Source organism: Ovis canadensis, chromosome 3 (assembly GCF_042477335.2).
Source record: "Ovis canadensis isolate MfBH-ARS-UI-01 breed Bighorn chromosome 3, ARS-UI_OviCan_v2, whole genome shotgun sequence".
In the NCBI taxonomy this organism is placed as follows: domain Eukaryota; kingdom Metazoa; phylum Chordata; class Mammalia; order Artiodactyla; family Bovidae; genus Ovis; species Ovis canadensis.
Genome location: NC_091247.1, coordinates 193,113,387 through 193,127,973, shown reverse-complemented (window position 1 = coordinate 193,127,973; position 14,587 = coordinate 193,113,387). Strand labels below are relative to the sequence as shown.

General features: G+C 42.1%; 1 protein-coding gene across 2 annotated transcripts; it reads right to left on the bottom strand.

Annotated features, from left to right (window-relative positions):
- Nucleotides 1–1,215: 1,215 nt before the first annotated feature.
- PTHLH (parathyroid hormone like hormone) lies at nt 1,216–13,373 on the bottom strand. 2 transcript variants are annotated; one of them, XM_069585466.1, is made up of 4 exons: nt 13,130–13,373; nt 12,489–12,611; nt 6,031–6,453; nt 1,216–1,691 (listed from the first exon to the last, which is right to left on the bottom strand). In XM_069585466.1, exons 2-4 carry the CDS (start codon nt 12,587–12,589, stop codon nt 1,682–1,684), a joined length of 534 nt encoding a protein of 177 aa, XP_069441567.1. In that variant the 5' UTR covers nt 12,590–12,611; nt 13,130–13,373; the 3' UTR covers nt 1,216–1,681. The 2 variants fall into 2 exon arrangements, with proteins under 2 accessions (XP_069441567.1, XP_069441566.1); XM_069585465.1 differs by lacking the exon at nt 13,130–13,373 and adding an exon at nt 12,790–13,095.
- Between the last annotated feature and the right edge of the window lie 1,214 nt (nt 13,374–14,587).

The following is a 14,587-nucleotide window of genomic DNA, read 5'->3' as shown; positions in this document are numbered from 1 at the left end:
GATGTGGGACTTTAGCTCGCCAGTCAGGTATCGAACATGCACCGCTTGCATTGGAAGGCAAAGTCTTAACCACTGGACCATCAGGGAAGTCCTTGGTTCAACATTCTTACCCAAAATAGTAAGATGGGTCCTGTCTGGAAGGCTGTGAGCCTCAAGTGAAATTATGAATAAGTTCAGTGTTAGAATATTCCTCCCAGAAACATTATCCTACTCATATCCAGCTCAGACTAATCTCTCCCCATGTGGTTTTCCCCTGTTTTTAAAAGTTCTTAGAATTTTGGATTATCTCAGTTTCTTGAATACAGCATTTTAGTTGTTTCATGTACATGTATGTATTCTCTACCCACTGGAGAGAGTGTCTCTGGGGCATTTAGAACTTTCTGGGTATCCCCCAAACATCTAACAAATTCTTAACATGATACTGAGCCTAAACAAATGACTTCCTATAGGCCTTTTGTTTTGCTGTGTTGTTTCTTCACTGATGAGTTCTCAGATGCAAAGAAAAAGATTCTATGGAAAGAATGTATTTGTGTTTTCATTTGAAAATAGAATTAGGAACAACCAAGATGATATGCAAAATGGAAAGGGGATTGCATGCGGTATTACATATGTGCTGTTTGCAAACATGGTCCCTGGAAGTGGGATGTCCCAGGAAAGACATCTTCACCAGTGAAGGCTCTTTGAATTGCCACATATCTATCTCCCAAACCTGAGTCTCTCTTCATTCACTGGTAGAAAGGTTAACCCAGGTAGAATTCTCAAGCAGCTCTTACTATTGACCAATAAGGACAAGCTCTCTCAAATTAAACCTTACATTGGGTAAAATTACCCCTGGCCTTAAAGTTCCTGACTTCCTCTCTCCCTGTTTTTCAGCTCTGGCTAACTCTCTGGACTAAGTTTCTTTAATTTTTTTCTCCTGACTTTTCTCTGCCCTCTCCACTCTTCACTTTGAATTGGATGTACTGTATAAAATGAAGTCTAGATAACTCAGCCAGTCCACTGAATTGAACTTAAATACTGGATAAAATAATTAAAACCACATTTTAAGTGGTTTTAAACTAAAAGCTAATGTGAAAATGTTGGAATTTGTACCAATATAAACATATTAAACTTAAGACCATATTCAAATACAGTTAAAAATTACATCATGTTCCTTCTACTAGAAATCTTAAAGGATATATATACATAAAATTCACCTTCTGAGTCATGATGTAATTTAGATTATATTTTATTAGACATTCTTTACAAATTTAAAATACTGCTATTTTTACATGCACAGAGGAAAATCAGTTTGGATAATTATATTTAGGCATTCATTAAGATCAACCACAAAATAAAGACACTTTATTGTGTCATTTATCAACATACTTGATATGTATATCTAAAGTGCATTATGTTACAAAAAATATAGAAATTCAGCAGCACCAAGATACATTTACAAAATAAATACATCAGTTGACAAAATAAATTATGGTAAATGTGATAATAATAATTGGATTAGCCTTGGCAAAAAAAAAAATATTCACAATAACCAATGTGCAGTTTCATAGAGCAATGGGGGAGACAGTTTTATTCCAATGCATTTACAATATTTACAGACAATAAATATTTCTAATACTTTCCACATGTTCATTATTACAGAATCCTGCAATACGTCTTCTGAAGGTCTCTGCTGAAAAATTCAATGCCTCCTGCAAAGAGAAAGAAGCAAAAAAAAAAAAAAAAAAGAGGAGAAAACAGGTTAATTTTCTTTGCAAATGAAGAGACATAAAATAAAGATGTAAATTAAGGAACATAGAAACACAATGAAAACTGATTCAGGGGACTTCTTGTAAATATCTTTTCCAAAAGGTGCCTGTGGGGTCTACCCAACTCTCCAGAATCCTCTGCTACAGGCAGGGTCTTTAATCTGATCTAATGATCAATGTAATACAGAAAGGAAAATGGGTCTGCATTTCTAATTATACTCTGTCAGGAAAAGGAAACCCTTTGAGAATTTTCCAAAGCTGCTAACTGGCAAGTTTGGGAAGAGGAGGGACACATCTGAGAATTCAGAATAAGGCCAGGTTGTGTTATCCATCATTAAATACACCTTGCTTAGAAGTTTATTCCCCAGGGATGCCCAACAGAGGTGATGCAAAGGTTGCTTATCCTTTTCAGGTTCTCATTTGGCCAATCTCTCACTCAGATTAATGGGCTGTTGTGAAGGTTGAGTGTGTGATTTGGGGTAAATGTTAGAAGGATGAGTAATTAAAGTATGTTTGGCTGATGATTTGAGGATGAGGATGAGGATATCTGTCCTTCTTTAGCTGTTCTTAAATACTAATGAATAAAATGATTTTGGATTTTTGTTTTTGAAGCCAAAACTACGATAGAATTGCTGCTAGTTTTTTGACTGGATCTTACGTTAGAAATTGGGAAAGTTATTTTAAATTAGAGAATAGGAATCTATTAATTCAAAAGTACAAAATAGCAATATTTCACATCACTGTGTTTGTTTTATTACCCAGAATAAGTTTTCACTTGGGACTGACATGGTTTCTAACCCTTCTAAGCACTATAATGACAGTATTTTCAGATGTGTGAGTTTAGTTGTTCAGTTGTGTCCCCTTCTTTGTGACCCCATGGACTGTAGCTTGCCAGGCTCCTCTGTCCATGGAATTCTCCAGGCAAGAACACTGGAGTGGAGAAGCCATCTCCTTCTCCAGGGGATCTTCCTGACCCAGGGATTGAACCCGGGTCTCCTACATTACTGGCAGATTCTTTACCGTCTAAGGCACCAAGGAAGCCCATTTTAAGACTAGCGACTTTTTCTCTGCTTCTCTCTCTGCTTTTTTCTTCTCTGTGTGTGGTCTATTTTGGGGAATACCTACTAGTGTCAAAGACACCAACTATGGAACAACTAGGAGCAACAGCTACGGAATGGAAGCAGTTGGCTGCATCACTGCATTAACAGCCAGAATTTTACATGTCAGACCTGCACGATTGTGTGACCTACCCAAAAGCAAACTCTTGACAATTTAGGAATTTTATGTGCAGCTTGAAGAATGAAAAGCAAGTTTAGCATTTAGAGTGTTTTAACTTCTTAAGGAATCGAACTCTTCAAGAATTTTGTTTGGATGAGAAAACAGCTCCTAGTAACAGAGGACAAAAATAGTTTACTATTAAACTTTTTAAATGGTGGGAAGATATGGATGGATGTTATGAATAAAGTCCAAAAGGCAACTGTCAAACTCAATCATTTGGGTATTGTACTGATTGCAAAATGTTTTGTTACTAAACGGTATCTAGTGAATTGTATTTAAGAGTAACACAAGCAAGGAGGGAATGAATAGCCTCTTGAACAATTTATTCCTCAGAAGGAAAGAAAAAGGAAATACATTAAAGGACCAAGGAAAAGCTCTTTTAATTATATTTCACCCTGCCCAGCCAGTTTGTTTGTTATCCTTCCTTCTGATTTCCCTTTGACAAAGGCATGTAGTGGGACAGTCAGGTAAAATATATACCATGACCTAAAAGTATATGTATAAGCACATTACACATATGAGTATGACAACACTTTAGAGCTCTTCTGAGTGCTGAAAAGCTTTCACTTTTTTTTTTTTTACATCAGTGTTTACCAAGGTAAATTATATGAGCCCCACTGTATCTGGACATCTCATGTGCAACATCAAAAATTCTAAAATATAATTTCCAAAATTTAAAGCTGTGTATTTCTCACTGAATGGTTCATGTAAAAGGATCCATACAGTGTAGGCTCAATAGTTGCTCTTAAGAAATACCACCACTATTACATATTGTAATAAAGTTCATGCTTGCCATATCATTAGATCTCTAAGCTCATCGCATTAATGCAAGGAGATTGAAGAGAGGATGCTAATAAAAGGTGAGTTGCTTATAAAACTTTAAAATGGTTATTCTGAAAAGATTCTATTCGGATGACAAAATTTGCATGGTCCCATATGTTCTCATCAGTACATTGCTGAATTTCCCCACTCTTGCCTACACCTCTGTTGGATTGTATTGAGAGAATGTCAACATTTGGCTGCCAAACATAAAGTGCTTTCCATGAACATCTCTCAGAACCAGGGAACAGAAAGGAGAGGCAGAAGCATTCTATTTCTTTCAGTCATAGGTGTGGATTTGATTGGGCACTGCCTAGTTTTTAGTAAATCTACTTTAACTTAGAGACAGTTTGGGGATATGAACTGACAAGAGCCACTTTCAATTCTCCAGATACTTAAGCGCATTGCAAATTTAAATGAATAGAATTCACTGAAACGTATTTCTACTTCTGTTTATGTATATATACAAAATAGATAAAAGTAGATTTTGGCAATAAAGCCCTTGAATTAGTTATAAATATGTACAATTAGGATCATATCTAAAAATACACTGAATGTGATTAAACCAATGCATTAAACCAAGATTTATTGTTTGTTATCCTTTATACATCCATTAGATATTTGCAGAATAGATCACTCATTGGGCTAAAGACTCTTCTAGTGCCACTATCTGTTGATTACTATTTAAGCTACACTACTTAGCCAATGTCATTGTCATTTCATATGCTTTTGAATGATGGGTTTTGTCAATTTAACTCAAATATCCCCTTTGAAACATCACTCTGTTATCCAGTCTTTACCAGTCAGAGGAAAGGACTGGAGAAGTGACAGGGGACTCCTTAAATAGCAAGATCATTAGCTGCATAGAATGCACCCTGTGTTGTTTCCCCCTTCCTTTTAAACCCCACAGAAGGGCTGTACTAGAAATTAAAAAATGAAAAGATCCCATCAGTGGAAATGCAGAGGTAAAGAGCAGCACCAGCACAGTGCTGGCCTAAGTGTCAAGAAAGGAATAAAGCCAGTTCTGAGGACCACCACTCCCCGTTGCCAGGTCTGCTCAGCTGCTTTACCTGTGGAAGGCTTTGGTTTTCAAATCGTATTCTAAAATGAGATGAATACTTACCCCCTTTTTGCCTCACAGAAACACACAGATAGAGAGATGGATGAATGGATGATAGAGCCAGAATGAAATCTCAAAGCACCTAAACAATAATGAGCTGCAATTTACTGAGTATTTACTCTATGACAGGCATTTAACCCGTGTAATCTCATTTAATCTTCACCTGACCCAGTGAGGTTGGCACAAGCACCATCTTCATTTTACAGAAGAGGAAATCTGTCTTAGAAAGACTAAGGTTGTGAACGTCAATAAATTCAGACCCAAGACTTGAACTTAAGGGTTTCTGGCTCCAAAGTCTGTGAATGTGAACAGCTGCAAGCTAAGGATAAACAAGCCACATAGATGTGGTTTTATTATTCCTACTGCAAAACCCTATAGAAAGTACCTCAACTTGTCAGTGGACAAATAGATACCTGAGAAAAACTTATGTCCTTCCCAATCTTTACTTAGAAATTTTCAGAAATCATGATTTTTGTTTCTGGTAGAAAACAGAGTTAAATTCAACTAAGTAAATTCAAAGTCTGTGTGTAAAATTTTAAATTTAATCACATGAAAATAAATTTAATTTTTAATTAAATAAGTTTAATTTTTCATGGTAGGATATTTTCTGTAGTGTTTGTAGATCATATCAAAGCCTTCTTTTTTTTCACCCCTTGAAGGGGGAAAAAAAAAGGAAGAAAAAAGAAAAATAATCATAAAGTTCGACTTGGTATAAGAGTGGGGGAAATAAATACAGTTCTCTAACAAATGGTTAAAGTGCACAAGCTTCTAAAGCTTGAGGAAAAAGATAAAAGTTGTTAATAGAGTATTAAAGGATTGGTATTGGGGTTTGCTGGTGGAGAAAGAAGCGAGTGATTAAACACCTTGTATGTTGAGGGGCTAGGACATTTTGCCTTAAGGCAGGCAATATTCTGAGCCATCTTGGTTTTGTAAGCTTTTTACAGCGTGGCGCGATGGACCGAGGCACAGATCGGAGATTCTAGGTCTGTGCAAGCCAGGGCAGAATGGAGTCTCCACACTGTACTTGGGGCACAAGGAGGGGCTAGGGGCCGGGAAGCCGGTTACCGTGAGTTGAGCTCCAGCGTTGTTGCGGAGATGTCAGATAGGTAGTCCTCTTCCAGCCCAGTCCCAGGCACGCCCGAGGTCAGCCAGGCCGACCGAGTTCGCCGTTTCTTCTTCTCCTGCTCCTTGCGTTTTCCAGGCTTGCTTTTCTTTTTCTTGCCGGGCGTCTTCAGTGGCTGCTCTTTGTATGTCTCCACCTTGTTAGTTTCCTGAGTCAGGTATTTGCCCTCATCATCAGACCCAAATCGGACGGGGTGGTTCTTGGTGTTGGGAGCAGGCTTGGAGTTGGGGGACACCTCCGAGGTAGCTCTGATTTCGGCTGTGTGGATTTCCGCGATCAGATGGTGGAGGAAGAACCGACGCCGTAAGTCTTGGATGGACTTCCCCTTGTCATGGAGGAGCTGGTGCTCAGACACAGCCCTTTTGCTGTAAAGAGGGAAGAGCAGGAGAGGAAGAAGACGGTGACAGTTTAATATCTGACCGGGACCACAAAGACGTGGGGAAAGCCTTTGAGTGGTCTAATTGGTCCCACAGGCTAAGCTAGAGGGCTGCAAGCTGGCTGAGCAGGGAAGGCAGAGATGGGAAGGGAAGAGCCAGCCTTTAGGAGGCTCCAGCCTAAGTCCGAGCTGTGCTGCTCCCCAGGTCTGTGACCTTGTTGAGAACATGAACATTCTTGGGCCCTTGGGGCCCCATCTTTTTAAAAAGATCAGATTCTACAATGTCTATGCTCTCTTCTCGATTTAAAATATTGAGTCATTGTTTCAAAAGTATGGACAGAAACCACTGAGCTTCTTTTCATGGTTTTGGGGGAAATAAAGCGTCCTAATCTGGGAAACAAAAAGGTGGCTGATTTCCCCTAAGTACTCACTCCAGGCATACATGTGCATGAGCGAGTGTGCATACATGTGCACGAGCGAGTGTGCATACATGTGCACGAGCGGGCGTACATGCACACACACTGATCCCCACTTAAAAGAAAATAATAATAATATTGAATCTCAAAGAACAGCAAGCTCTACTAGTAAAAGCAAACAAAGTCTGAAGGATGAAGTGAGCTGTGAAGTCTGTCTAGGAGACCACCTGACTACCACACTGAATTTGGACATGATTGATATTAGACTATAGGCTACCAAGAACCTATATATGAAGGCCAACTGTCAGAGCACGCATATTTTTCCGTAAAGTAGTGGGTGGTCTCTTTTAAATGGCTGTCTTTGTGTGTTTAAGTGAGATCATTTTATTTCCTCTGTGCATCATTTTTCTTTTTAATTTAGAATTTCAAACGTATTATCCTTAGGGCTTAATTAAGAAATTCCCTTTTCTATTTGTTCTTTGTCTTAGAAATATCTCTGGGCAAAAATATGAAGTGGTTTTTCTATTAAACAACACTGTAATGAAAATAGAGTGAAAAAAATAGTTTTCTATCTGTCTTTTTAGATGACACCCTGACTCTTGCTTAAATGTCCATTCATGTATTCTTTTATTATTCTGTATGTATTAACCAAATTTAAGGATTACATACATGAAGCAGTCATATTATATCTGCTATAACCACACTTCACATAACTTGAATTTCTACCATTGAAATAACCCTCCAAAGTGGCTCATTTTCAAATGTTTCTGAAGGCATTTCACAGGGCTGGATCCTGTGTATTTTCCCTCCCCAACACAATGATAGATTTATCTGGTCTCGTATTACTTTCATTGTTACAACTTATTTAACTCTTCAGAGAAATATGAGAATAAACAAAACTCTTCATTTTACAGATGGGGAAAGTGAGGTTCAGAGATTAAAGACTTCACACTTGCTTCTTCCCTGGTGGCTCAGACGGTAAAGTGTTTGTCTATAATTCGGGAGACCTGGGTTCGATCCCTGGGTCGGGAAGATTCCCTGGAGAAGGGAAATGGCAACCCACTCCCATGCTCTTGCCTAGAAAATCCCATGGACAGAGAAGCCTGGTGTCCATGGGGTTGCAAAGAGTTAGACAGGACTGAGCAACTTCACTTCACATGATAACAGGCAGAACCAGGGCACTCCAAAGATGATGTCTTCTGATTCTAAAACCAAGACTGTTTTCCAACTTCCCCAACCCTTTCTCTTACTGAAGTGTATGTTGAGGAAACTAGAAGGGAAGGGCATAGAATAAAGAGTCTGTGTTGGGAACCATGGCAATGGGCAAATGGACAGCAATTTATCCACTTCCTAGAAGACTGAGCTTGTTGTCCCAAGTACATTTTCATCACCAAAATAAAGAACCAGGATTCCTAGGGTCTGGATTATCACTGAGGGAACAACAGATTGTCTAGTTATATTGTGAGTCCAAGAAGAGGAAACCACGGAAACTGTCATTATTTCTCAGACCTTATGGCCAGAATACCAGCTCTCTTTCAGCATTTTAGTTGTGTGCACTGACTTTAAGCCGTGTAGCTTGTGCAAAAAAGACATGACTTAATGGAAAGGAATTTAACAGGAGCCTGGTTTAAATGAGGCATGAAGGAGTCTCTCTTCCTTTTGGAAGGTGCCACATGTGACCAGATTAAAATTCACTTACTTTGTGGCAATAGTTAGTATCCTGGAAACTTTTAGTGACCTACATGGAGGCTTTGCTACAATAGATTTATATAGTCTAATAACGGTTTTAAAGAACAGGACTGATACACTTACATGTTTCATAAGTATTGTACTTTTATAAGTATCTCTTAGCACAATGTCAAGTTAAAAAGAAGTTCTTACACATGATCATTTTTACTATTTGGAGCTTTTATTACTTTCTCAATTCCTGGCAGATAGCCATTCATCTGTATTGCTCTCCAAATGTATAACACAGCCCATTCTAGCTTACCCTGAAGCCAGACTTTTAATAGTTGGTCTGTTCTAATCAAGTCTCCGTTGCTCATGCCTCCTCTGACTGGCATATATGCCTGTCATCCTGGCTAGCCTGTCAAGTGTGAGTCACAGTGCCTTCCTAGCTCGGGCACTGCACTTTCCCAGGATGGTTCTCATGGGAAATGGAGTGAGCATTCTCTCCTGTTTTACAAAAAGCCTACAATATGGTACAACTTTGTCTAGTTTAAAATAGTACATCTCTTGCTGAGGTACAAAGCTTCATTCTGCCTTTGGGGGGGTAATTATTAATATAGTAGAAAACACAGATTTTCTTAAATGCCAAATCTGAAATGCTGTAGCATAATTGACTTACTGGTTCAAAGACTTCTGCATTCAAAATATTGTGAAGAATAGCTTTCTGGCTGAGCAACTGCATTAGAGGATCAGGAATAGCATAGTATCTATACTGTCAACAAGGAATCAGGTCCATGGAGTGTTCTATTTATTTTCCAAATAAGACATTAACTGAGCCAACAGTAAATGAGTAGCATGTACAAACTAGATGTACACAGGCGGTGGGCAATTCCTTCCAAGAGGGAGGCTTTCACTTTAGATAATTCTGAAGTACTTAAGTTGTAAATATGGCCTCAATAATAGTCTGTTACTTTATCTATCTATACACATTATATAGCACAATGGTCCACATGGCATTTATTACATCCCCAACATGGAAAAACAAGTGTCCTATGTTCACGGTTTCCTTTGATTATTATTTTAAAAAAGGAAAAAATGTGAAGGAAATGTGTAACCTCTAAATTCAGTCAAAATATAGCTTTTCTGTCTTTAAAAATCACTCTCTAGGGACTTTTTGGGGAAGAAGATTAAATTTCTAAGGAGCTCTCAAGGAACACAGGGAATAGCGGAGTGATGGGAATTCCTTTTTTCAGCACAGGAAGAGGCAGCATGCTCATGCTGATGCTAGGCTCCTAAGAGGAAGGAGTCTGGGTTTGAGAAGAAAAGTTCTGTGGCCCATGGAAGAGTCAGGGTCAGGGTGTTAGAGTTAAGATGACTCATCAGAAGTCCCTTCCAACCCAAATGACTCAGTCAGAAATTATGCTTTTCATTAAGTGGAAGAGACCCAGTCTGGCTCCTAAGCACATCAGCCAGTGATGTTTTAGGTTTCTGAATCTGCTGGGGTTCTCTCTCTAACTAAAACACAGAGACTGTCACCTGCCGAAAGCCCTGTTCATCTGGACGAGAACGTCCATAGGTATCCAACCAGTGGCTCAGACAGTAAAGAATCCATCCGTCTGCAATGCAGGAGAACCAGGTTTGATCACTGGATCGGAAAGATCCCCTGGAGATCTTCAACCTGGCAACCTACTCCAGTATTTATGCGTAGGAAATCCCATGGACAGAGGAGCCTGCTGGACTATAGTCCATGGGATCGCAGAGTCGGACACGACTGAGGGACTAACACAGCCTCACTGAGTAAAGTCCTTTTATACTCACAGGTCCAGAAGATTCACAACTTATATTGCCATGGCCTGGGAACTGTTACTGTTGTAGTAGTTTCCTCTCCTTTAAAAGTTAGCCTTTTTTAAGCAAACGTCTAAAGCAGTTTTCCTAATACTTGGTGTGAAAAGTAATTGGGGGATAATACGATTTGATTATATGTTAAAATTTCTTTTAAGATACTACGCCGATTTATTGTAATAGCAGACTAATGTTTTTCTAGCACACAAAAATGTACTGTTACTTGGCAATAATGCAAAAATAAATGACTTGTTTTTTTAAAAAAAACTCCATTTGGCCGTAATAATTTGATGAAACATGTTTATCTGCTGATGATTTCAGCCTCCATGAAAAACCATGGCTGTAATGTGATGATCTATTAGCCATTAACTATAAGAATGTTTTGTGGTAGTTTTATAACCATCTGCTGAGTGTGAGTGTTTAACTGCAATATTATATTTCACCCACAAACAAAACTATAACAGAGACTCTGGCTGCTAAGTGGTTTCTGATGTGTATTTTGCAAGGTGCAACAATGAAAGAGTTAAAAATAGCCTCTAGAACTAACTTAGCACCATTTTAATGCCATAACTGTAGATTTAATCATGGTCGATTTACTGTTTCTCAAAAGAGAAAACAGGTATTTCTTAAGCAACTGTAAAGAAAAAAAAAAATTGGCTCTGTTCCAAGACAGTATTTCTTGGCCAAATAAATACAGTATTTAAGTGTGCTTTTAAAATTTTAGGCTTCATTTATATTTATATATGGATTTTACATAACTGAATTAAATATGAGTCTCAAAATGAGCAAATAATCTGAAGACAATTTCCAGAAATACATCAGCAAAATCTTGATTTGAAGAATACAATGCAGCTTTATCTTCAGTACAATGTTCTACACAATTTGCCTTAGGAGATTCATAATAGATTTTCATTTCGGTGCCAAGGTTCAGACATGTCTAAGATAATTTCATTTAAGGATTTTCTGCTTTAATAATAATAGACCAAAGGCACATATTAAAAAGTTGCCTTTTGGTACACCCTCGGGAATTTATAAGGAAGCACCAGGAACCTGATTGTAAATATTAGATATTGCTATTTTTATTGTTATTGTAAAAGTTCCCCTTAATTCCTTCACCAGAGGCAAATTCGTCTCAGTTCTCACACTTTCTGGTTTTCCCATCCTGGACACTGAGAGTGCAGCTTAAAGATCACCCAAAGATGGTATTACATACATTCATAAACTGCTGGGTCCAACGGATTATGAAGCTAGTGTTACTTTCCCACTTTTCCAACTTTTCAGTTACACAACATGGTGCTATTTCTCTGGTGTGCTTTGATGTATGATTAAAGTCAAAATTATCCTTAAAGAATAACCAAATGAAAATGCCAAGATAACAGATTTTCTGTCTACAGTGCAAATATCTGACTGCAGATTAAAGAGCTGTTAGCAATAATTACAAGGGGGGGGGGAGTTTCCACACCTAATACTCATTTTGGAATCGAGCACTCTAGCGTTCTTAAACTGTATCAATACCGATGTTGGAGTTGTGCCATTGCAAAGTTGTTACTACTTCATTATATAATATGCCTACATTATGTAATGTGGTCCATTTTATATGCTTAAAATTATGTCATTCATAATAAAATTAGATGTAAAGTTTTTGCTTTTCACACAAAACCTGCCACCCACATTCAGTAGGTACGTATACAAGTGCACACACACAGAGGTATGCCGCCTGGATACCTCAGCTTCCTGCGAGTTATCTTAAGCTTTTCACAATCCTCAGGGTTTCAGAATCTTCCCAGGTTCTGAAAATAACCCTTTTCTCTCAGTAGAAGAGATTTTGCTAGAGTAGAATCAGTAAATCGCTCCCTCTCATGGAAACCCATGAAAGTTGTCTCTTGCCTGTCTCCCGCTGAGGTTTACCCAGTTCTCCCGCCGGCTTTGAGGACCCGGGCTCAGCTCCGGGCAGGTAGCGGATCTCGCCGCTCTATAATAACCCGGGAGAAGAGCATCCATGACCGCGGAGGGCCCTCGGCAGCGCCCCAGCCTGGTGACCTCTCCCCTTGGCCTCCCCAGCCCTCACCCGGCGCCCTGGGGAGGATCGGGCACTTACAGTCGGCGGCCGAGCTCCTCCACGGAGCGCCCGCAGGAGGGCACCGAGTAGCTCAGCAGGAACACCGCGACGCTCCATTGCTGAACTAGCTTCCACAGCATCGTATCCTCTCGCTCTGGGGACCTGCAACGGAGAGGAAAGGGGCCCAAAGTGTCAGTCTGGCACCTCCATCTCCCAGCACAACCCCGCAGCCTCCCTTCAGCCTGCTCTCAGAGAGCTTCTTCAACTTCAAGGGCATCTCCCAAGTTGCAAAAAAAAAAAAAACAACAAAAAACTTTCACTGGAGTCTCCCGGCACTTACTTATTTAGGAATCAGCTACTCCAACTGTGTTTTTTTTCCAAACCACACAGGCAAAAAAAGGGACCGAAAAAAGGGGAAGAAAAGAAAAAATCAGACGCGCCTCCTCAGAAATAATAACCGAAATGAAATGGTTTTATATACGTATCAATGATGAGCAACGTGTTTACACGTCTCCCATAGCAATGTCTAATTAATCTGGCCGGCAGTACCCGGGGTTCGGGGAGCAGGACTAACTCCTTCCTAAAAAACAGAAGGAAGTTTCCCGCTCCGAAGTCAGCTTCTTTGCGAACCAGGCCGGCTTGTTCCAGAGCCACTTGTAGCGAGACCCGCATATATATACCTAGCTGTCTGTCTACCTCCTCTGGTGGGCTGGTTGCTTCCGGAAAGTTGACTCCACACACCCTGAGAACAAGTTTTAAGTGCGTGTGTCGTCGATCAGGAGGGCCAGGTGGCGGCGAGGGCGGGTTACCAGCGGCGCGGAGGGGCGGCGGCGGCCCCGCTTCACGGCCGGGGAGGCATGCTGGCCGGGCGGTGCAGGTTGGAAGCGAGTTGAAAGCCGAGCTGGGCAATGTTCACACGCTCTCAGGGAAACCTGCCGGAGAAGTGAGCGAGTCGCAAAGAGGTGGCGCCCTAGGAACGCGCGCGGGCCGAGAGAGGGCGCGGGCGCGCGGGGGGCGGGGGCGGCGACCCGAGCGGGCCCAGCTGGGCCCGAGCGAGCCGAGGGGAGCCCAGAGCTGGGAACGTCCCGCCGGCGGCCGGGCGCCCCTCTCCCACCCCAGCCCCGCCGCCCCCGGCGCTGCCCCGAGCTCGGCCGAGCCCCACCCCGGAGCGCTGGCCCCGCCGCGCCGTCCCGGGACCGGGGGCGGATCCGCACGTTCCCGCCCGGTCCCTCCGGCCCGGGACTCCTCGGCGGATCAGCCAGCCCAAGTCCTGAGGGCGTGCGGACCGCCCGGGGGCAGCCACGACCCCCGGCGCGCAGCTGCAGCCGAGTCCCGCGGGACGCGCGGGCGCCCAGGCCGCCGGGGGCGGTCGGCAAGGAAGAGGCCGAGGAGCCGGGGCGGAGAGCCCGGGCGCCCGGCATCCTCGGCGGGGAGGTCGCGGGCCTTGGGCCAGTGCCTTACAGGAGCCCTAAGCCCGCCTGGAGGGCTCGGCAAGCGCGGTGGGAACCCTCCTCCCCGGCCCTTTCCTGGAACAAGCTGAGTGGGGAGCCTTGGCTAAGGATGGGGGAATCCTTCGCTTAGAATGGTAAAAATGGTTCCAGACTTCAGGTCGAGATGGCATTTCTAAGTGTCTCAGTACAGCTGAGGACTTCTGGAGCCCGTCCAAGAAAGCCCGCTCACAGGATGCAGACCCCGTTTTGAGTTGCGAGGGGGGACCGACACTTCTGCGGAGCGCACACGACCGTCAGGAGTCGAACCCACCCTTTCCCCGCCGATAACCTACTGTTCCCCCGCACCCCTCTCCCGCGTCCCCTGTTACATATTCTAGGATGTCTATCCGTGTCGCGTCAGCCCGCAGAAGCAGCGGGACTGTTGCTCTAAGCCGCTATGCCTCGGAGAAGCGAAGGGAAAGCAGGGGGTTCTTCCTTAAACTGTTGGGCGGGGAAGAAGGACTGCTCTGAATTACCGGGCAGTATCGTCTAGGGAGGGCTTGCAGCGGATGTGAACGCCCGCCCAACGGACTCAGTTCTATCTTTCGGAAATGAACCCGAGTGGTTGGGAACCATTCAAGAGATGTTTGTCTTCGAGACAGACAATCTCACTGGTAGGTTTCAATACTCTGTAGAAGGCTAGTGTGT